This window comes from Vidua macroura, chromosome 19 (genome assembly GCF_024509145.1).
Source record: "Vidua macroura isolate BioBank_ID:100142 chromosome 19, ASM2450914v1, whole genome shotgun sequence".
Taxonomy (NCBI): Eukaryota; Metazoa; Chordata; class Aves; order Passeriformes; family Viduidae; genus Vidua; species Vidua macroura.
In genome coordinates this window covers 2,186,108-2,209,425 of record NC_071589.1, presented here as the reverse complement: position 1 = coordinate 2,209,425, position 23,318 = coordinate 2,186,108, and the positions used below count along the sequence as shown (strand labels likewise).

At 43.1% G+C, this 23,318-nt stretch overlaps 1 protein-coding gene across 2 annotated transcripts; it reads right to left on the bottom strand.

Moving 5' to 3' along the window:
• Positions 1–2,834: 2,834 nt before the first annotated feature.
• On the bottom strand, positions 2,835–18,374 carry LOC128816891 (myosin-1B-like). 2 transcript variants are annotated; one of them, XM_053994860.1, is made up of 38 exons: positions 18,171–18,374; positions 17,939–18,082; positions 17,691–17,847; positions 17,351–17,378; positions 17,138–17,252; positions 16,952–17,044; positions 16,121–16,184; positions 15,854–15,952; positions 15,652–15,755; positions 15,438–15,576; positions 14,679–14,797; positions 14,429–14,578; positions 13,598–13,768; positions 12,549–12,858; positions 12,357–12,439; positions 11,768–11,855; positions 11,557–11,674; positions 11,276–11,399; positions 11,053–11,189; positions 10,694–10,949; positions 9,475–9,717; positions 9,192–9,368; positions 8,961–9,106; positions 8,783–8,873; positions 8,305–8,694; positions 7,942–8,068; positions 7,724–7,842; positions 7,254–7,450; positions 6,708–6,891; positions 6,456–6,621; positions 6,172–6,296; positions 5,714–6,022; positions 4,796–4,999; positions 4,349–4,474; positions 4,084–4,254; positions 3,892–3,996; positions 3,654–3,749; positions 2,835–3,078 (listed from the first exon to the last, which is right to left on the bottom strand). In XM_053994860.1, exons 1-38 carry the CDS (start codon positions 18,372–18,374, stop codon positions 2,923–2,925), a joined length of 5,835 nt encoding a protein of 1,944 aa, XP_053850835.1. In that variant the 3' UTR covers positions 2,835–2,922. The 2 variants fall into 2 exon arrangements, with proteins under 2 accessions (XP_053850835.1, XP_053850834.1); XM_053994859.1 differs by having other exon boundaries at positions 11,557–11,855.
• Positions 18,375–23,318: the final 4,944 nt, after the last annotated feature.

Here is a 23,318-nt window from a genome sequence, read left to right as displayed (position 1 = left end):
GACAGAAATCAAAGTTCAGTATTAGAAAGAAAAAAAGGCCAGCTTGTACTGAGAAAAGAAAAAGAAAGGATGATGAGGTGTGACTCACATAAAATGTCTTAGTGCCTCTTGAATTGCTGATGCTTTTGTGCCCAGGAGACACAGTTGTCCATGCCCAAGCTGTTGAAGGTCAGAGAACTCTATAGTCCACATGGGACAGCAGCTCCAGTGGAGCTCATCAGCTGCATCTATTTTAAACCTTCTCTGAGAGTTGTTTCTTTAGGCCAGTTATGGGCCCACGTTTTCTCCAAGATCAGTTACCTGTGCATCAGCACCTTTCAGACCACAGGCAGCCTGACTCCAGAAATAGTGTGTGGATGCAAAACTACTCCCATCCTCTAGGAAAAGCAGCAAATCAAAAGTGAGGAGAAATTGGTTTTCCTTAATCATCCCTTTAATATTCCACTCTGATTCCAACAAATCTCCAGCCCTGTTCTCCAGGATGGCCAGTGGCAAGGCCAGCCCAGCACAATGCAATGTGTGTGATTTCTCTCCCTCTCCCACCTGTGCAGTTGGAATTCTGCCCTCAGAATTCCTCCTTAAGGAACCTGCAATGTTACCTTTCATCAGCTGAGCATTAGTAACAAATCCTCAGGCCACAATTTCTTACAGGTGAAAGAGGAGCCCCAACAGTTTCAGGTGCTTCAAGTGCATCCTGATTCTTCCACAGTCAGAGCAGCTTGTTCATTTTGGAGGGTGGTTGTAATATTGTCCAAAGGGAACAGGGAGTTTTGGCATTGAAATATGGCCCCCAAAATTGTTGTGATATTTACTACTCTGTCAGCAGGTCCAAAAAGGTACAGATGGAGCTGGAAATAGTTCTCCATGTTTTCACTGACCCACAGTTGTAACACACTGATTTTTGAGTTACATTTTTGGGGTTGTTTCTTGCTTTGTTTGTTTAAAGAAAGATGTTCTTTGGAACAAAGAAATTTGCCTGCTTTCTTTCAAAGTGTGGCACATAAGGATTTGTCTGGAAAGAAAGAATACCACCTATCTCTTAGGAGCATATTGTGGGAAGGGAAAAGGAGAGGACTCATTTCCCTTCTTTGTTGCCCAGATATCACTGGCACTGATGAAGTTTTCACAGCTTCACACATAGAGATGATTTCAGAATCTCCGAAGTCTCTGAAGTCTCAGAGTCTCTGAAGAGCATCACTTACAGTGACACAAGAGTCAACACAGGGCATCATCTTTTCCTTAAATATATTTAGCTGCTACCTAGGAAATTACTTCCATATTTAGTTATAACATGGGAGGATTCTGTGGGTGTAAACCTCAGAGCATTTGGGAGGAGGAGGACCTCCCAGTCCTCAGTTTGTTGATGCAAACACACTGACTGCTGTGGTGCAGTGCAAAAGGCTTCAATCTTGCTGTTTTCTCATCATCTCCTTTCCAACTTCTCCAGCTCCCTTCCCCATCAGTTTCACAGCTCCTTGAAGCACTCCCCATAAATAAAGAGGTGTAGACCTAGCCAGGAACCTTGAGGGACCCACAAATGCTCCTGTAGTGTGATAGAGCCAAGTCTCCTTTACAATGGGAGAATGGAAAATGGTATCTGCATGTAGAATCCTTAGCAGCTATGAGATGTGCCTGGGTACAGTACTGCTACAAATGGGGTTCCCTATTTTAAGTAATGCTTCTTGCCTTGCAGGAAACAGCCTGTCATTTGTTTAAGACTTCAGTCCAGTACACCTTGTGTAGATGTCTTGTTTCTTCTCTGTTCAGCTCAAATACAGTTGGTATCTACATTCCACTGCAGTGCTGCAAGAGGCAGACAGGTAGGACACAGTTTGTCATCAATGTCTATGTATTTTTATCTCTGTAAAGTGTTAGATCTTATGATTTCTTTCAAGTTGTAATGTTCTCAGTATTGTTTCCACTTGAAGACTTATCTTGCATGATGAAAACCAGTTCTTTTGGCTTTTTGTATTTGTACATTACTCTTAATTATTCCTTAGAATAAAAACTCATAAATTTCAGTACTGGAAAGACTATATAGTAGTGCAGCTGTTCCCACTTGTTCTGGTGGCTCTACATGTTACACTGCTTGGGGTTTATCCTCTTGTTCACTCTTCTACCAAGCTGTTCAATTTATTTTACAACTGGAACATATTAATATTGGCTATTCTGCCTCTAAAGATGAAGTAAGGCACTGCAATATCCTCTTCTCCAAATAATATATTATTTGTTTTTCTTTGAAACTGATTGTTAGCATCATATTTATGAAATTATTAACAAGGCTGTATGATCTTTAAATTTCCTCACTAACAAGCCACTCTCTAGAGTTACTGGCCTTCACTTGCCTTGTTCTAGGGCAGCACATCACTCCTTGCCTAAGCTCCTCCATAAGGACTCAGAGACATACAGATGCTTTTGGGACTACAGATGTTTTCCCTTGGGGAAAGTTGCCTCTAAATAGCACTTGCCCAAGTGATAATGGGACTATCAATGAGAACCTCTGATTACTGTGCCCATGTAGAAACACGACTCACAAAGGCAAACCAATTTTTTCTATGCCAGGACAGAAAAGGTGCTTGTCCTGCCTTTGTCCTGATCCTCTCCCAGTATGGAAATTAAATTAGTCTTATTCCCTCCTTGGTAATGGAATAAGACAGAGTGGAGAAATACTGGAGATGGGATAAGTAAAGCTGTACTGTTACACAAGGCTTAAAGTGAGATAAATATTTCATTTGAAAATGCCCCAAACTTGTGTAACTGCAGAACCGAATAGTAATGACCAAAATCACTGATTCTGTTGTGTATGCGACGAAATCTATGTACTTTATTCTCTACATATTGACATGATTATGAACACTTGAAGAAGGACAGAGGTACACATTTTGTGCAGCCCTCAGGTCACTTTGATGCCTCATGAAATCCTCACTCTTCCTCTTCTATCTTCTTGCCGTGAATGTCCCGGCTCTTGGCTCGGAGCTTGTTGACCTGTGACTCTGCAATGTCAGCCCGCTCCTCGGCTTCCTCCAGCTCGTGCTGGATCTTGCGGAACTTGGAGAGGTTGACATTGGACAGCTCCTCCTGTGAGAGGAGAGGGAATCAGAGCTCAGGAGCACAGGGCAGGGCTTTCACTCCTGCTGCAAGTCAGCCTTATGGGGCTGCAAATCTCCATCCCCCTCCCACCACTGCTCACACACCAGCCTCACACAGAGCTCCTCATCCTCCCCTTATCAGGACCCTACTGTGACAAGCTTCACCAGGACTGTGTCACAAGTGAGGAGCAATTTCACAGCTTTGATTTATCATTTCTGTACTTATCCTCCCACTGCTTCCTGCCCAATTGTGAGTGCAACTTACTGGGTTGGGAAGACTAAGAAGCCTTCTGCTACTGATTTTTAGCAGAGAGTCAGGAATTTGTCAGTCACTGGGTGTGGTCCTGGGGTTTGTTTACTCTGGTCTCCTGTGTGAAACAGGCTGCAGAACTTCACTTAAAGAAGGTCCCTGACTGCAGGGTGCCCAGAGGTCCCCAAGGTCCCAACCCACTGTGGCTCTGTCTCAGGAGTTTCTTTCATACCCCTCCTGGTATTCGGCCTCATTCAATGTGTGTCCTGCCCCAAAGGAATGTGGCCTTGGCCCTTTCTCCAAGCAATACTTACAGCCTCCTCAGCTTGTCTCTTGTAGGATTTCACTTTCGTTTGCAGCTTGTCCACCAGATCCTGCAGCCTGAGAATATTCTTCCGGTCTTCCTCAGACTAAAGCAGTTGGTAAACAGAAAAGAGAGTCAATTCTTGGTTCTATACCACATGAAGTTAGCAATTCCCCTTGGGGATGGTGTGTGCAAAATGTGACTCACTGTGAGAAAGGCCTGTGAGAGCAGGAGAGCTCCTGCCTTACCTGGTAGGTGAGTTCCTTCACCCTCCGCTCGTACTTGCGCACGCCCTTCACGGCTTCAGCGCTGCGCTTCTGCTCAGCATCAACCTCCCCTTCCAGCTCCCGCACCTGCAAGGACAAGCCCATCCCTGCAGCTTCCCTGCCAATGTCTCTCCAAGGACACGCTCACTCAGGCCCAGCCCCAGCCCTACACACCCTGGCCTCCAGCTTCTGGATCTGCTTCTTCCCTCCCTTCAGTGCCAGCTGCTCGGCCTCTTCCAGGCGGTGCTGCAGGTCCTTCACTGTCTGGTCCAGGTTCTTCTTCATCCTCTCCAGGTGGGCACTGGTGTCCTGCTCCTTCTTCAGCTCTTCTGCCATCATGGCCGCCTGATCAGAGCAAAAGGTCAAAGCCATTTTGGGGCTGGAGATATTTTGGGGAGAGTACATTCATCCTCAGCAATGCCAGGAGTGCCCAACTCACATCTGTAATGGCCTTCTTGGCCTTCTCCTCAGCATTGCGGGCTTCCTGGATGGTATCCTCCATTTCACTCTGGATCTGGGCAATGTCCGTTTCCAGCTTCTTCTTGGTATTGATCAGGCTGGTGTTCTGTTGGACAAGAACATTTTGTGCTGTTATTTCCAAAAGAAAACAATTAAGAAATTTATTATTTCACTGTAAAGTTATCCTCTAAATATCTAATATCAGCATCTTCCTGACGTACCTTGTCAGGTCATATACAGCTAGATAGCAGAGAAATATTGAAATTGGAAGCAGCTCTTCCGACTGCTAATGCAATCCCACTCATTTTGCTATTATCGATTTCTTTGGACAAGTGTAATAATTCTGGTTCAGATAAAGTACTTTATTACAGGAGTTGGTTTAGGAATTTACACAGAAGAAAATTGCCCATGAGATTTTGAATCTAACCTGAGTGTGGAGGAGCTGCACACGTTCAGTGGCATCCAGAAGCTCCTGCTCAGCCAATTTCCTCGACCGCTCCGTCTGCTCCAGGGCTGCCCGGAGCTCCTCAATTTCAGCCTGCAGCAGGTTTGCTCTGCGCTCCACCATGGCCACCTGCTCCTTCAGGTCCTCCTGTGTCCTGAGAGCATCATCCAAGTGGATCTGGGTGTCCTGTAGAGAATAAAGAGAAATTATAAGGCAAAGAATCAAGAGAAATTGTAAGACGACACAGCCCTGTTGCACAATGATAATTGCCACCAGTCCCATAATTATTATGGTAGTATAATTTATATATAATTATAGGAATATATTTACATGTGGACTTATTGTCTGTCTATGCACGGTATCTTAGAAAAGTCAGTTGGAGGTTGATTCATGAGAATCTGGGACAGCTGAAGAGTAAGGCAAGTTCCTGAATTTTAGGAGAGTGGTTTGAGTTGTTCAAGGAATTCCTGGATGGAACCCACTTGAGAAACTCCGCTCAAGAATAAAGAAGCAAAAAAAGAGTTAATAATGTTTTTTATGGAGTGCAGGAGCTCTCAATTCATATGTGTAAGCTATCAGGCAAGAGAGGCAGGAGATCAGCATGGCTGAGCAAGGACCTTCAGGTCAAACTGAAGTATAAAATGGAAATGCATAGGTGGTAGAAAAAGCGCCAAATGTCTTCAGAAGAATACAGAGATGGTGCCAGGATGTGTGGAGATAGGATTATGAAAGCCAAGGCAGAGCTGGAGCTGAATTCCTGTTTTGTCTGGCCTCACATTGAGTATTGCATACAGTTCTGGACACTTCAATTAAGAAGAGTTATTAAGGAATTAGAGGACTGCAGCAAAGCCAGTATTGGACGAAGTAAAAACCAAAGTGCACATTCTTAGTGTAACATACCTTCAGCACAGCCTGGGTGTTCCTCAGGTTCTTCTGTGCCTCTGCAGCCACACGGTTGGCATGGCTCAGTTGGATCTCCATTTCATTCAGGTCTCCCTCCATCTTCTTCTTCAGCCTCAGGGCTTCATTCCTGCTCCTGATCTCAGCATCCAGGGTGCTCTGCATGGAGTCCACAATTCTGAGGTGGTTTCTCTTCATCTGGTCAATCTCCTCGTCTTTCTCTGCTATCTTCCTGTCAATCTCAGACTTCACTTGGTTGAGCTCAAGTTGCAGGCGCAGGATCTTCCCCTCCTCATGTTCCAGGGAGGCCTGGACAAGTGGACACAAACATTGATAACTCAAAAATATTTTCAGAAATCTCAGCTGCACTCCCCATCCAGAAGAGAGGGGAACTGAGGCCTTTTCAGGACTATTTCTTCATTTATTTACTGCAGATGACAGTGGTTGGGGTCATGTACCTCAGCTTCCTCCAGAGCAGCCTGGATTTCAGATTTCTCCTGCTCAATCTGTTTCTTGACTTTCTCCAGCTCATGAATTGCCTTTCCTCCCTCCGCAATCTGCTCTGTGAGGTCGGAAATCTCCTCTGCAAGGAAGGGTGAAAAGCGCCACGGTCAGGCAGAGAGATGATTGCAGAAAGGCTCTGGTGCATCAAGGTGCCAGGCAAGATCTTAACCCTGCAGGCCCAGATGGTGTCAGATAGACAAGCTTGTGAGAAAGGCCAGTGAGGAGCAGAGGGACTTACGCTGCAAGTTCTTGTTCTCCCGCTTCATTGTTTCCAGGTGGTCCAAGGACTCCTCATAGGCATTCTTCATCTTGAACAGCTCCGTGCTCAGAGAGCGCGACTCCTTCTGCGAGGCCTCCAGCTCAGCCTGCGTTTCCTCATACTTCTGCTTCCATTCTGCCAGGATCTGCAGAGAAACGGGCTGTGAGCAGGGCTGTGGCCATCACGGGGCCGTGCTCTGGCCAGGAGTGCTGGTGCTGGAGGCCAAAAGACCTTGTCAAAGTTCTTCTGCTTCTTATCCAGAGCAGCGCAGGCAGCATTGGATCTCTCCACGTCAATCATCAGGTCCTCTACTTCATTCTGCAGCCTCTGCTTTGTCTTTTCCAGGGAGGCACATTTGGCATTGACAGCCTCAACATGTTCCTCTGCATCCTGCAGGCGCTGGGCCAGCTTCTTCCTGGGAGGAGACAAGCACAGTTGCACATTAGAGCTTGGAAGGGCATTGGTTTTATTCTGTCATGAGAGGATAGTTGATCACTTTAAGGGTTTTGAACTGAGCACTTTTCACAGGTATGTAAGGATCTATACTTTGCTGTGTCCTAGCACCTATTAGGCGTGTCTTAGCACTTCTAGTCCTAAAGCCTATATTTTCCCTTCTTATCTACACTTTTTCTCTGCCTTCTTCTCTCTCCTTTTTTTTTACAAATCTATATCCTTGCCTTCATCCCATTCTTGTCTTAACCCACTCTCAGAGATTCCAATTTCTGTTGACCAGACTCCATTTTCTCCAGTCAATTGCCATCCTGCTTCCCCACGTACTTGGCCTCCTCGAGCTCCTCCGTGCGCTGAATCGCGTCCGTCTCGTATTTGGTTCTCCACTGGGCCACTTCGCTGTTGGCCTTGGACAGGGCTCGCTGCAGCTCCCCCTTGGCCTCCTGCTCCTCCTCATATTGTTCCCGGAGCAAGTCACAGTCGTGGCGAGAGGACTGCAGGGCGTGGGCCAGGGCGTTCTTGGCCTAAATAGAGAGTGGGGTCGCGTCAAGGAGTGGTAATATCCCAGGAAATCTCTGCAATGTATTAATTTCACACTACAAACATGACTGCTGGAGGAGTGTTTGCAATGAAGGACAGATGGAAGCCTGGTGGACAAAATCCATTTATCAAACTTATTGCAGAAACAAAAGCCTTCCCCCAGGGTGGCTTTTGCTAAGGAGCACAAGCCTGTCCCCACTAGGCAGTGTCAAGCTACAAGTGTTGTCAGTGGCCAGTGGTAAGAAATTAGGAATAACCTTAATTTCTTCCTCTAGGTGCCTCTTGAGTTCCTCAATCTGTTGGGTGAAAGCCTGTTTGCCTCTCGACAGCTGAGAAATCAGAGCATCTTTCTCATCGACCTGCCGTGAAAATTCACCTGGGGAAGCACAGAAATAAGAAGACATTCTAATTGTCAATCATGATCCAAACAAACTGGTTTAGGAGTCATGCCAAAACATATGGGAGTCTCTCTAACCTGCTTCTGTCTGCAGACGAGCTCTTTGAGCATTGAGGTCATTGATCATGCGCTGATGCTCTTCTTCCTTGGTCTTAATCTCACTCAGCTGATCTTCCAGTGTGCGGCACATCTTCTCCAGGTTGGCCTGTGGAGATCACAGAGAATGAAAGAAGATCAGTACCTATATGCCTTCTTATGAACAGCAGGATTCTAACCAGAAAAACATGAACAAACTTGCAAGTTATAGACTGTTCCTTGGAGTTAGAAGGTTAGAAACAAGTTCCATGCAGAGACACGAGTGAGATGGTAATATGGCCATAATTTTAAAGGATACACATCAACATTATTTATTTTCATGGTTTTTTTTGTATTTTTCCATACCTTGGCTTTGGAGACAGACTCCATGTTGCTGGCCAAGTCGTCAATCTCCATCTTCATCTCACTCTTCTCCTTCTCCAGCTTCTGCTTCACGCGTTGCAGGTTGTCGATCTGCTCGCCCAGCTCAGCTGTGCTGTCCGCGTGCTTCTTGCGCAGGGCGGCAGCCGTGGCTTCGTGCTGCAGCGTGGCCTCTTCCAGGTCACGGCGCATCTTCTGGAATTCCGCCTCACGCTTCTTGTTCATCTCCACCTGAGCTGCTGTGGCACCTCCTGCTTCTTCCAGGCGCTCGCTGATCTCCTCCAGCTCCCTGGACAGGTCAGCGCGATGCTTCTCTGCTTTAGCGCGAGAGGTTCGCTCTGCCTCAATTTCCTCCTCCAGCTCCTCAATACGGGCCTGCAGAACACCAGGGACCCTTCACACCCGTGCCCTCCTCCTGCCTGAGCTGAGCCTGAGCAAGGCAGGGGAAGGAACAGAGACTTGCCTGCAGCTCCTTGATCTTCTTCTGAAGTTGCATGCCCAGGGCTTGTTCATCCTCGATCTTGCTCTGGATCTGGCTGATCTCAAAGTCTTTCCTTTGGGCCAAGTGAACCGTGTTAGAGCTCAAAGAAAAGAGACAAGTGCTGCAGCCCAGCACTCAGGAGTCCCAGAGCCACACTTACTTCTTCAGTTTCTCATCCAGCTGCTGCTTATCATTCTCCAAATCCATTATGCTGTCCTGGGCCAGCTTCAGGTCTCCTTCCAGTTTCCTCTTAGCTCTCTCCAGGTCCATGCGCAGTTTCTTCTCTTGCTCCAGGGACCCTTCCAGCTAAACACAACAAGACCATCAGGGCTCTGCCAGCCAGGCTGGACTCCATACCTGTCCTGTTCCGGCTCTCTGTCTGTGTGCTTACATCATCCACTTGCTGTTCCAGCTTGGTCTTGGCTTTGGTCAGAGTATTGACTTTGTCCTCCTCTGCCTGCAGGTCATCCAGGGTTTGCTGATGGGCCTCTTGGAGGGCTTTCTTCTCTTTTGTCAGCTTGGCAATGGTCTCGTCCAAAGCTGCCATCTCCTCAGTCAGGTTTTTCACCTTTGAGAAGAAGGGAGCAAATGAAAATAAAGGAAGTAGCTATAGAAGTCCTGTAATAGCACACAGCCCATTTTCTGGAGTGCTAGTGACTGGTTCTACCTCATACCTTGTTTTCAGTGGCATGTTTTTCCTTCTCCACCTTGGCCAGTGTTAGCTCAAGGTCATCAATATCTTTCTTCAGCTCTGAACATTCATCCTCCAGCTTCCTCTTCTTGGCTGTCAGTTCAGCGTTAATTTCCTCTTCATCCTCTGCCCTTTCAGTCACCTCCTTGACTTTGGCTTCCAGCTGGATTTTGGTTTTGATGAGCTGGTCACACCTTTCCTCAGCATCAGCCAAAGCATCAGCTTCCTGGTGGGAAAGTGCAGGAAATATTATTTAGTACTGAAGGAACCTATGTAAATTGGCATGATTTTCGGAATTACTTTTGGGGAAAAAACACGCTGTGCAGTTACATTGCAAACTATAAATCTAGAAAACGTTTTAGTCAGTTTTCTTGTTGATCCTTTTGCATCTTTAATGCAGCCCTGTTTAGCTACATTTCATTTCAATCTATTTATTTTGGGTATATCAGAAAGTCACTTAGATTTTTTTTTTATATTTTCCTTTTCTCCTCTAGAAAGTAATTGTGTCTTATTTTGTACTAAATTCTAATTTATGTGGAAGTGTTGAAAAATGTAAATAACTCTGTCTCTGAGGAAATATTTTAAATTCCCATTAGTAGCTTTATACTTAGCCAATAGTCTCAGTGCACAATAGAATATGATTCATCATTCCCTGAAACAGACATTTCAACTCAAGTGTATTGCCAAAATGTTTTTTATGGTTCTGGGAGGCCAACAGATATTTGAGACAGACACATGGAGATGGTCCTTGTGTTGTAAGTTGTAATGGGCATCTGTGTCGTCTGGGAGTGGTAGGTTCAGGTGGTGAGGTGAGATCTGCTATAAGAAATGGTAATCAGCTCTTCATGTTGACAACTGAGTTAAGGCAGAGTAGTAGGTCAGTCAAGCTACTGTCTCTGCTCCACTACGTACACTACAGTGACTGCAATAAGGCTTTATGTCTCACAGAATGTCTCTCATATTGCTTTATGAGGTCACACGGACACATGTAGGTATGAAGACTAAAAGCTCACACTTTTTGAACTCCAGCTCACAATAATAAGATTGAGTGGAGAAAGAATGTGACCTTAATTTTACCTTTAGTTACATGGTATTAGGCTGAAAGTATAATAGAAAGCTTAGTATGTAATTTCAGAGTCCTGTATTAGGAAAGAAAAGTTAGATCTTATTTACTTATAAAAGTATAGAAAAATGTTACTTACAGCCTGCACTTGGAGCTGCAGGTCATTTTTCTCCTTCATTAGAGATGCCATTTTCTCCTCAAGCTCCTTCCGCTTTGCCTCAGACTTTGCAAGCTCCTCCTTGGTTTTCTCAAACTCTTCCTTCATGTTGGCCATTTCCTTCTCAGACTCTGCACTCTTCAGCAAGGGCTTGATCTTGAAGAACAGCTTCATCCATGGCCAGTGTTTGACATTCATGAATGCACGAATGTTGTACTGGATGCAGAAGATGGATTCCCTGAGGCATAATTAAAAAGTACAATGAATATTCTCAGTGTGTTGAGTGTATTCACTTCCCCCCAAGCAGAATGACTCTGTAACTGAAGAAGAGGAAGGTTTACCTTCGCTCCACCATTCTCTGGTACTCCACCCTCATCAGGAAGCCCCTGCACCTGGCCTGGGTGCGGGTGATGAGCTGTGCCAGCTTCTCATCCCTCATCTCCTCTAGGATCCCTATCAGCCCAGCTTTGAAGAACACCTTCAAAGAGAGAGGCAATGTTGCAGCACATCACTGTCAGGTAGAGAGAGCAAAGCCCAGGCAGGCAGTGAATGGGGGGTTTGTACCTTGGTGTGTCCAAATTTGTACTGGGTGTGGTCCACATCGATTGACCCAAGGAGCTTCTCAGAAGCCTTCTTGCTATCGATGAACTGTCCCTCAGGGATGGCACTGGCATTAAGCACCTTGTATCTGTGGAATCAAAGGAAGATAAGGCTCTTTTTTCCCAACCAACACACAGTAGCCACTAAGTCCCATCAACTCTTTTTGAAAACAGAGCACAGCTAAAATGGACCCATGAATGAACCAATATTGCTTTTAACGGTGCTGACAAGCACAGAGCTCTCACCTCTGTTTGAAGTCAGCATAGAGGACTCTGCTGGGGAAGCCTTTCCTGCAAATCCTGATCCCTTCCAGCACGCCGTTACAGCGCAGCTGGTGCAGCACCAGCTCGTGCTCCATGGCACCTGGCAATGCAGAGCACAAATGAATGGCCCAGACTGCAGTGCAGAGGGGAATGGATGTATCAGAGCAAGGATCTTTCTGCTTGGGGTTCTTACCAGGTGTTTTAGTCTCATTGGGGATGATACAGCGCACAAAATGGGGGTGAGTGCTCCGCAGATTGGTCATCAGCTTGTTGAGATTCTCCTGTGGGATCATGCATTGTAGTTTAGGTGAAAGAAATTTACTTTTGCATACTTTATATCTAGATGCCAAGGAACTAATATAATAAATCTTAGAAGAAGCTTTCAAATTCAACATTTAGAATTAATGAAAATTTCTATATACTTTTTATTGAAAAGTATTCTCATTAAAAAAGTGTTTAAAATTCTTCACCTTTTTTCAGAGGAAGTAAAACACTATAAATATTTTAACATAAGCTTTTTTGGGATAAATATTTCTATTTATATTACATGACAGGTTCTGAAAATTATTTTTCACAAAACATGGGAGTGAATTTTTATAAGAAATTCAGACAGCCAAATGAAGACTGAATACTAAATTAGAACAGAAAATCACTATGAAATGCACTTCATACATAGTATTGCTTCTTTCGAAAACCAATGCCAGAATACAAACCTGAGTGTATCTAGCTCAGTTTTGACATAATGTTCATGTCACTTTATAGAAACAGAATCCATACTTTACCCTGAAAAGAGCTGAGACAGTCTGGAAAGAAGAACCCTTCTTCTTGCCTCCCTTCTTGCCACCGCCACCACCACCACTAGCCTCTTAAAATTAAAAAAAAAAAAAAAAAAGTTTTTCAATTTAACCATATAACCTTTTTTGTTTTATCTTTACATATCCCAAATGTTGAAAAAGAGAATTTAGAAAAATAACCTGCTTCTGCTCCGCCATAAGAAGCAAAAAGTAAAGCCAGGGTCTTCACAGATGATTTCTGGTACAGCCCAATGACAGTTTCATTCAGAGGGTCCTTGTTCTTCTCCAGCCACCCAGTGATGTTGTAGTCCACTGTGCCAGCGTAGTGCACCAGGGAGAAGTGGGCCTCAGCCTTGCCTTTGGCAGGCTTGGGCTTCTGGAAGTTGTTGGACTTGCCCAGGTGCTGGTCATAGAGCTTGTTCTTGAAAGAGGTGTCAGTTGCCTTGGGGAACATGCACTCCTCTTCCAGGATGGAGAAAATGCCCATGGGCTGGAAGATAGTTCAATAAACAAGAGAGAATGCCTGTAGAATATATGATTATGGCTTGGTCTCAAAGGGAATGTAGTAAAAGACAGGAAGCTGAAAAACAAACTTTGCCATGTAGAAAATTTATTTCTAAAAAGTGAGTTTAAGAGATTCACCACCTTGATTTACACTTTGACATCGTGATTCAGGAATGTTTTCTATACCAAAGACCATGTTAAAGTTCATGAGGAGAAAGAATATATTTTTAAGTATTCTCCACAAATTTGTCCATTGCATATTTACTTGTGTTTTTGAATTTTCAATCAGTGCCCTTAATTATAAAGAACTAGAAGAAATCTCTGTTTCTTCCTCTCAGAGGTCAGGCACTGTACTTGCTTTGCTGTGAACATACAGGACTACTACAGATAACTGTATGGATAACCATACAGTTATCTGTTTCCAGTTATCTTTATTCCAGAACTCTAAGAAAATGTTTTCATTTTACTTTAGGAACTACTCTGTGTTTTTGAGGAATATATCCTTTAGCCAAGCAAATGGAGATACATTCCATGCAGAAAATGTGTGAGAATTACTTCTATAATTTTTGGTGGACTTTGTAGCATTTATAATGCATAATTAACAATAGTAGAGGCCAAGACGTATTTAATACTCTTGTATTAATACTCAGTACAAGAATCCAATCATTGGAAATTTAAATCAATGGGTTTTTGAAAATGGAAGACATCTTGAATCAAAAACATACCTTCTCAATGAGCTCAATGCAGGCAGCCAGGTCCATGCCAAAGTCAATGAATGTCCATTCAATCCCCTCCTTCTTGTACTCCTCCTGCTCCAGCACGAACATGTGGTGGTTGAAGAACTGTTGCAGTTTCTCATTGGTGAAGTTGATGCACAGCTGCTCCAGGCTGTTGAACTGCTCAGAGGAAAAAAGCCACAACAACCAGCCCTCATCAATATGCCCAGTTCTTCATCATTATCCCCCACCCTTTATAAATCCATATGCAGCTCCAGAAAGAAATACCTACATAATGAAAATTAGGGATTTTTTTCAGAGCAGATTGTTTTAGTGAATCTCCTAAAATTAATAAAATACTTTGGAATTTTTTTCATTCTGCAAACAAGATGAGTGCCTGCTTTGGTCTCCAAATTGAAAACCCTTGCTATCTCAGATTAAAGTTATAAATATTCATTTCTTGGTTCTTTAAACATTTTAAACACCTTTAACTTGTTATATATTTGCCAATGCATCTCCTAGCTCTGCTCCAGAAGCACTTTTATAAATTTATTGGAATTATTTTGGGTTATTTAATCTGTAATGTTAAACTCAAAGTGTTGTGATATTAAAACATATAAAATTCTATTTGCTGCTTCTGCACAAACAACATGACTCTGTGCTTGTAGTGATGGAGCTTTTCAGGATTTTGTTTTCTGCTAGAAAAGAAAATGACTGGCTTTTTTTCTGCATAAAATCGCAAATGACTAGCATAATAAACATTCAGAGGAGTATTACTTGTAATCCTCCGATATAACAATCCCCTCCGTCAAGAGCAGCCCTCAAACCTGAAATCCTTACATCAAAGATCTCAAAGCCAGCAATGTCCAGGACACCAATGAAGTACTGCCGGGGCTGCTTCGTGTCCAGCTGTTCGTTGATGCGAACAACCATCCACAGGAACATCTTCTCATAGACAGCCTTTGCCAGGGCACCCACTGAATTGTATACCTAAACCAAAAGGAGAATGGAGCAGAAGAAATACAAAATCCAGAGCAAATTGTAAGGGATTCAAGTGAGAGGTTCCCAGTCACCAAGTGGTTGTTGTTACCTGCTGCACAGTTTGGCCCTTGGTCACGTATTCATTCCCCACCTTGACTCGGGGGTAGCAGAGGGCCTTGAGCAGGTCTGCTGAGTTCAGACCCATCAGGTAGGCAGCCTTGTCAGCAACTAAGTACAAGGACAAGGAGATAGAAAAATTAAGGCTAGCAAGACATGCAGCACTTTAAGTGATGAACCCTTCCCAAAACAGGTGCAATATTTAATGTTCTTGTGATCAGATTTTGCTTACTGGCTCTCAGAGGAACCATAACATAATTTTTCAGTTGAAATCATCTTTGCACTGAATGTTTTACAGAGCAGTACATCTAAAGGCTATATGTGTCTTTAAAAATCTTCACAGAAACATCTACAAAAAATGTATTTATTAAAAATTATTCCTGGAATTCATGAGTAATTTTGCCCTAAAAAGTGATTTATGAAGTAGAAATTCAATAACTGAATATAATGCCTTTATTTTCTTTAAGTATCAAGCAGAAACAATTTTTTTTTTTAAACATCTTTTCTTTCTCATTGGGTCTAAGCACACTGAGTAAGTTATGCTGATTCAGAATGGTAGCTCAGGAGAGATTTTTGGACATATATGCACTTGGTAGTGCAGATAATGATGAGCAGTAATTGAAGAAAGAGTGCATTTTGGATGGCTGTTTCATATTATCTCACCTAAACACATTTCTACTCCATCTTCCACATACTGAATTATTACTGCCACTTCTATTTCTAACAGGCCAGCCAAAGATTTTGCCAATACCTTCAGTGCCATCAGGCTCTGCCTGCTCCTCTCGTTGTTTCTGCTTGAACTTCAGGTTCCCGTAGTGCATGACAGCCCCTGTCAGCTTGTAGATGGCTGTTTTCTCATCAGCACTGAAGCCCAGGATGTCAATGGCACTCTGCAATATGAACAGTAAAGTAAAAGCTTTGCCTGGGAGATTCCAATAGTTACAATACTCTGAATTGCTACTTACATCTGTGGCCATCAACTCCTCCTGGTCGTTAATGCTGGCGACAGTGATCTCGCCTTGACTCACAAATTGGTAGTCATATGGGTTGGTGGTGATGAGGAGCATGTCTGAAAATAAGAAGATGGGTCATGTAGGCTTAGTTTAGTCAAGCAAGTAATATTGTGAGCAGATATTCAGCAATCTTCCTCCAAGTAATTCTTCCTACCAATTAGCTCTGGCTTCTTGTTGGACATGATCTGATAAAAGATGTGGTAGCTCCTTTCCGCCTTGAGCTGGAAAGTGACTCTGGACTTCTCCAGCAGATCTGGAGGGAAAATTTAGTTAGAAACAAGAAGAAACAGCAAAAGAAAAAAAAAAAAAAACAAGATAATGGGAAGAAAAGAGGGAAGGCAGTGTAGATGGTGGGGTGAAAATGAGTTGTATGGATAGATGGGGGAATAGATGGATTGTGAACTGCTGTGAAGTGTCTTACATGTTTCAATATCCGCAGAAGCCAGTTTTCCTGTGGCACCAAAATGGATTCTGATGAATTTGCCCTTTAAAGGAATAAAAGTGTTTTAGGATTTACAACATAGAAAGTATATCTGAAGTTAAGAAGTTGGTACAGGTTTTCTCTTTTTCTTAAAGTCTCTGTATTTGCACCACAAGCATAAAATTATCTTTTTCATTTTTGACCATGAAAATAATCAGCAGTGGCAAAACTGTATTTTAAGTATGCTGAGTGTACAAATTAGAAGGAATGTGTGAAATTCATTCAACAAAATATCCTAACTATATGCTGCACACAAAGAGCAGTTACTTTAATGATACAGAAATATCAATTTAAGTAGTTGAGCTGCTTAAATCTGAATTACGATCTAATAAACAACTTCACTTCTGATTAATTAAATCTGAAATACAGCAAATATATTATTCAGTTAGAAAATATCTCTTTTCTTTCTCTCTCTTTCTTCCTTTCTTTCCTTCTTTCTTTCCCATCTCTCCTAGCCTCATTCCCTTTTTCCTGCAATTCTGTCTGTCTCTTAGAAAATTAATAGAAATGTAAGAAAAAATAAACAGAGCTATTTTTTAACATTACAATATGTTCTAGGAGACATGGTATTTTTATTTGCATTTTAAAATAAAACAGAATTAATTTTTTGTGCTGTGAAATCTGGAGAATGATCCTTAGGATAAGTGGCAAAGCCATGGTAAGAAAATTCAATTTTACACTTGAAAACATGATGGCTGACCAACAGAAAAGAATGACTGACATAAACTCCTGTTTACTGTGTTACAGGAATTATTTTGTTAAGCAACTCACAAAGCGTGAGGAGTTGTCGTTCCTCACGGTCTTGGCGTTTCCAAAGGCCTCCAGCAGTGGGTTGGCACTGATGATTTGATCCTCAAGTGTTCCCTGTAGGGTGATAATTATTGCTAGTTATCCTTTCCAAAAATCATGTCAAGAACAAAGGAAAGCATTGATCCCAAGATGTGTCTGCTAATTTACCTGCATTTTGCCTGATGTCTGTTCTTCTTTCTTCTTCTCTCCACTGGCTGCAATTGTTGCAAAGTACTGGATGACACGCTTTGTGTTCACAGTCTTCCCGGCCCCGGATTCTCCGCTGCCAAAGGCAAGAGAGAAGCAGAGGGTGCGTGGTCAGGCAGGAGGTGCCCTGGCACCGGGCAGCCCCGCAGGGACCCGCGCAGGGAGTGTACGTACGTGATCAGGATGGACTGGTTCTCCCGATCTGTGAACAAGGCAGAAACACGGCACTTAAAACTCAGTGAACAACAGAGGAAGAATGAAGCATAGATAAGTTCAATGTTTTGCCTCATGTCAACTTGACTTGAACAAGCAAACCTTTCCAAAGCACATCACTGAGTGCAGAGATATCTTTAATTTAACACAGTGGAAACAATGGTATGAAGATAGTAAACTCCAACAGATGTGTGTGTCAGAGGCAAGAATGGTTTGAAAAAGTCTCTTGACTTTGCTGAGACAGAGTATCCCTTCAGAGAATTGAATGTCCAATGCCCCTGAGGCAGAGAGAGGCACTCACCAGTCAGCATGAACTGATAGGCGTTGTCAGAGATGGAGAAGATGTGTGGAGGGGCCTCCTGGCGCTTCTTGCCTCGGTAGGCCAACACCACCTCGGGGTTGTACACCGGCAGCCACTTGTAGGGGTTGACAGTGACGCAGAAGAGACCCGAGTAGGTCTGTGAGGAAGGGACACAGCACGTTGGCTTCCCCTGAGCCTGGCCCAGCAGCTCCTGAGGCTGCCCAGAGGAAGCTGCTGCTGCCACTTACGTAGATCATCCAGGCTGCGTAACGCTCTTTGAGGTTGTACAGCACGGCGGGTTCGTGGAGGTGGGTCATCATGGCCATGTCCTCGATTTTGTCATACTTGGGAGGGTTCATGGAGAAGATCTGATCATCCTTTACGGTCAGGGTCTGCCAAGGAAACAAAAGATCCACATGTGTCTCTGAAAAGCTGAGTTTTGGGATCATATGTTTTCCTTCACTCTTGGTTTTGACTCACCTCTCCCCCTTCAGTCTTGACAGTGACCTTGCCCGATTCCCTGCTTGTGATTGTCCCTTTCACAAAGGACTCCTTTGCATGTACCACGAAGACAGATGACTTGGCATCAAAAGGTTTGTTCTGGGCCTCAATTCTCTCCTTCTCTGACTTTCGGAGGTAAGGAGCCGCCTCCCCAAAGATGGCCATCTCAGCGTCCGAAGACATGGCTGCACTTTTTGGAGGGGCTTGTCAGCAGAGAGCACTGTGGAAGAGGAGACATGTTGCTCAAATTTGCCAGAAAGTAAGCACTTGTTAGGAGAAGAAAAGAGAACTTGTGGAGAAAAAAGAAACTATATTAAAACTGCTTGTAGCCTTTTGAAAGGAATTGGAAATTTTTGTATTGGTGCATTTCTATATTTATGGAAAATGTCAAAATTGTATTTTGGGATATTATTTGGCTTATACTGAAATCACATTTAAATAATCTATAGACACTTAGAATTTAACTATCCAGGCACTGTACTGTGGAATTAAGAACCTCAAAAATCCTTTCAACTGCTTAAGCACTCTTAAAATTAATTTGGAATTATTATAATGCTCTTTTGTCACAATTGATAATTTTTCACAATGATCAGAGTGCTCATACTCTGCTGTCTGAACTGCATACTGAAAATTCGAGCTTCTTAATGACTCATTTTCAGTATTTAGAATTTTTTTATAATTGTATTAATAATACAATTTTCTCTAATTTTATTGACTCCTCGAATCCAGGCATAAATTGCAATATGACTGTTAAAAAAAGATTAATGCTGTTCAAACCACAGTGAGATAGCTCCTTTTCTAGTACTTTCTTTTGTTTTATAAAAATTAGTAGAATTTTAGAGAAAAACGAAGTCCAAAGATTTAAAGCTCTAATGAAGTATTTAAAAATAAGGAATTTTAAAGCCTGAATTAATTTATCTGAAATATATTTTTCTTCCCCCTGCCCTGAGGAAAAAAAAAAAAAAAACAAAACAAACATTGAGCAGCTTAGGAAAACATTTAAATATCTCTTTCTGTATCTCTCTCTTAGGTACGTGATATTTACACAACATTTAATCTTGTGTTTATTTGTACTAAAATGAGAAAATATAACATGATATTTCTTTGTTTGTCTCTGGAGGAATAGGTAGTGGCTTCCAGAGGAGGGGGGCTGCATCTTCCATTTCTTGTGAGGTAAAGAACAAGCTCAGCAGGCAACAAAGGGCAGCATTGCCTTTTACAGAGGTGACAAGCAGAGCTTGGTTTCTTATATTACAGCTCTTACTGCTTCAATGATTCATGGCAAATTTCAGGCCAAATATCACATTACATATTCTGAGACAAAATGTTGACTTTTGCAGTTTTCCTACTGTATTCTTAGTTCAGTTACACAGCAACAACAGCAATGATGGGAAGGCAGTACACCCCGCTCCCTGTTAGGTGAGTTAAGCAGAAGTGAAGAATGTCCCCATGAGGATTTTCTGGCCTGCCATGAGTAGTCAGAGACTTCAAACACAGCTCCTTAAAGAGTGGACCAGATGACCTTATGAGGTCCTTAAAGAGTGGACCAGATGACCTTACAACCTGGACTGTTTTATGATTCAATAATTCACTTGGAAACCTTACCAACCTTCAGCACCCCACCACCTTATACTGTGACTACAGTGGACTTAAGAATATACAGTGAAACAGTGACCATTCACTCAGCCATACACACACCCCACCCAAAAGGATCTGTCTCTGCCCCTAAGAATTAGTAAATCAGCTTCTTACCTCTCGTGACACCAGATGTGTGGCTTGTGGGCTGGCAGCTGGTCAGTGCTGTAAAACAGAAATGCCAGTTCCCAAATTGCTGCTGCACAAAAACCAAGAGTGAAAACATGCAGGTGCCTTGAAAACAGATTTGTAACGGAGTCCCCTCCTGCACAGGAGCACCAGAGGCAGCAGCAATGTGGTGGCACATTAGGCTGCCATCCCCTTCCTGGCAGCCTGCAGACCCCATCTCTTACCTTGGAGCTTTCTGTGGAGCCAGGGCAGACGTGTTGCAGGGACATTTTATACGATCTCGCCTGCAGATGCTACAGATGCCTACTCTTTCTTCGGTCAAAAATATTTTGGCAAACCCTCTCTGGCTAAGCATTGTCTGGCAAACTGAACTAAGGGCATAATTGTCATTTGACATGACTAGATATAATTAGAAAATTTTGATGTCTTAGTGGCTATATGAATACATCTCCTATAAATAATGTGACAGGGGTGTTAAGGAGGGAATCTGGACTAGTCAAAGCACTTAAAGAACTTGGATTCAGGACTTATGGATTCTATTGCTGGCTTTCCCACCGACTCCCTGCACGACCTGGGATGGATTGCTTGGTATGTCTGTGCTGCAGCTATCGCAGCTGTACAATGGGAATGTCAGCTTTTATCTTGCCCTTGCGATGGTGTGAATCTTGTAAGAAATGCCTAAGAGGAATACATTAGGCAAGCCACTAAGGGGGAAGTAAGTATTACAAAAAGCATTTGGCGGATGTGCTGATAAGATTCTGAAAGCAGGGGAACAATCTCTGTGATAGTGTGATAGTGCTGGTGCCTGAGAGTCATAGGCCAACATAGAATAAGGGATAAAGATTTTGTCACAGAAATAAGAGGCTGGGGTATAGCTGAACTACCGGGGTAGGTCTGAGAGAAATGTGAGGTCACTTCTGATACATGAAGAGGAGCATACCCACATTAGTGCAGATATACCAATCTGTACACTTGCAAAAGAAGTGGGAGATTCTCCAAGAAAGAATAATAAGCCTGTGCATGGATTTGTGCTAAGGCGAGTATCGTAACATGTGCTGTGATTTCTGCTATGTAGATCAGTGCAGCTTAACAATAGAGGTTTCTTTCTTTTCTTGATGATGTTTTAATTAATCAGAAAGTACCCATATCCAGGACAGGACCTCAGTTGTTTCTTATGTCTTTTTTTCCAAGTCTGATCTGTCAATCTGTACCATAAATAAAAGAAATCTTGAAGTAAAGATTCGGACTTGTAGAAATCTATGCCATTTGAATACCCATACCCCTTTCAACAAGGAACATGAGGTTTGGTGTCATTGGCAAACTTGCTGAGGATGCCCCTGAACCCACTGCTGGTGTTGGCTAAAGAGATATTAAACACCTCTGGCTATGTTTCCCCTTTTACAGTGGCAACTTTACCAGACAGCCACGACTTCTTAAGAATAATGGATAGTGGCTTAGCCATTTCCTCTGCCAGTTCCCTCAGGACCTGTGGATGGATCTTATCAGGTCCCATGGACTTGTGCACCTCTAAGTTCCTTAAATGGTCTCAAACCTGATCTTCTCCTACAGTGGGTGGTTCTTCATTCTCCCAGTTCCTGACTTTGCCTTCTGCAAATTGGAGGATGTGGCTTAAGCACTTGCTGGTTAACACACAGAGGCAAAAACGTCTTTGAGTACCTCAGCTTTCTCTAGATCCCAGGTAATGAGGTGACTTGATTTCCTCCAGAGAGGGCCCAAATTCTCCTATCTTCTTTTTATCACCAACATTCCTACAGATGTTCTTCTTGTTGCTTTTGATGTCCCTGGCCAAATTTAATTTTATCACAGCCTTAGCTTTCCTCTGCTCCTTGGCTGCTTGGACAATTTCTCTATATTCTTCCCAGGCTACCTGTTCCTGCTCCCACCCTCTGTAGGCTTTCTTTTTGCATTTGAGTTCATCCAGGATCTCCTTGTTCATCCATGCACACAACCTGGCATTTTTGACTGACTTCCTATTTGCTGGGATGCATCACTCCTGAGTTATCCTTGAAAAGTCCAAAGTCTGCTCTCCTGGAGTCCAGGGCAGTGAGCTTGTTGTGTCCTCTCCTCGCTGCCCCAAGGATCTCTGACTTCACCATTTCATGGTCCTTGCAGTCAAAGCTGACCTTGAGCTTCACATTCCCCATCAGCCCCTCCTTGTTGGTGATAACAAGGTCCAACACAACCCTCCTCCATATTGGCTCCTCTATCACTTGAAAAAGAAGTTACCATCACAAGAAAGTCCTGGACCAGTTAGAGTGGTTCCAAAGGAGGGCTAAGAACTGGAACACCCCTCCTATGAAACAAACCTGATGATGTTTATATGCACTCAGGCATAATGACAAATTCAGGTAATTTTCAGTGTACTGAGAGAAGAATAGAATTATCTGTGCTCTACCAGGGAAGCTGAGGAAAATGCCTACGTACTGAGCTCCTCTAAAATATGGTAAAATATATGTCATAAAAGAAACTGTCCTGCTGCCTTTTCCATAAGACACACATCTACTGCAGCACTAACCTGTCTTCTCAATGTGACCTTCAAGGGAGCCTTTCAGGGCCCTTTTTAGGTTACAGCAACAGCTGAGAAAAGAAGTCACTGATTCCCACTGCTGCCAGGACTTAATGGAAACTCAGCATGGGATGGCTGGAGAAATTAATTTCTTCTTATGTGTTCTCTCTGATATTAATGTCTGCTGCTCTTTGCCACCATTTGCAGGGTGATATATACCTGAACCCTTTTCCTTGTCCCTCTCAAGTCTCCATGTACAAGCACAGAGGGAAACAAGATCATGCTGAGCTAACACAGCAAAAGTTTGCAGTGCTGCAGTAATTGCTTCACAAGATCTAGGATCAAGGTAGTGGAGATGATCTCAAAAGATATGTTAATAAAACTGAAATTCTTCAGTATATTTATTCCTAGTCTAGCTCTGGTCCTACTCAACAGCAGGTAACTTTTGACAAGCATAGTGGGGGCAGTACTACGTGTATTGAAGAATGAGGTCTTACATTTGAGTTAATTCAGAAAATTCAGAGTTCAGTGGAGAATTAGAAGTATCTTAATGGTGTTCTGGCATGCTCTGTCCACCTGAGTAGCAAGGAGTCATAGTTCCAAAGAGGTATCATATGACAGAAACCGTGCCATCTCAGTGGCAGTGCTGTAAACATGCTCCTGCAATGCCAGCATCTCGCCAGGAATGGGAAGTTCTATTTCTTTCAAAAGCAGGTGATAATTTAGAGACAGCCTAACTAATAGCTTGGGAGGACTTCAGCCTCGTGTCTTGTAGGAAACATTCAACTATCTGATGAACTCAAGGACTGCTTAAACTCCAACAATCTATAACTAGA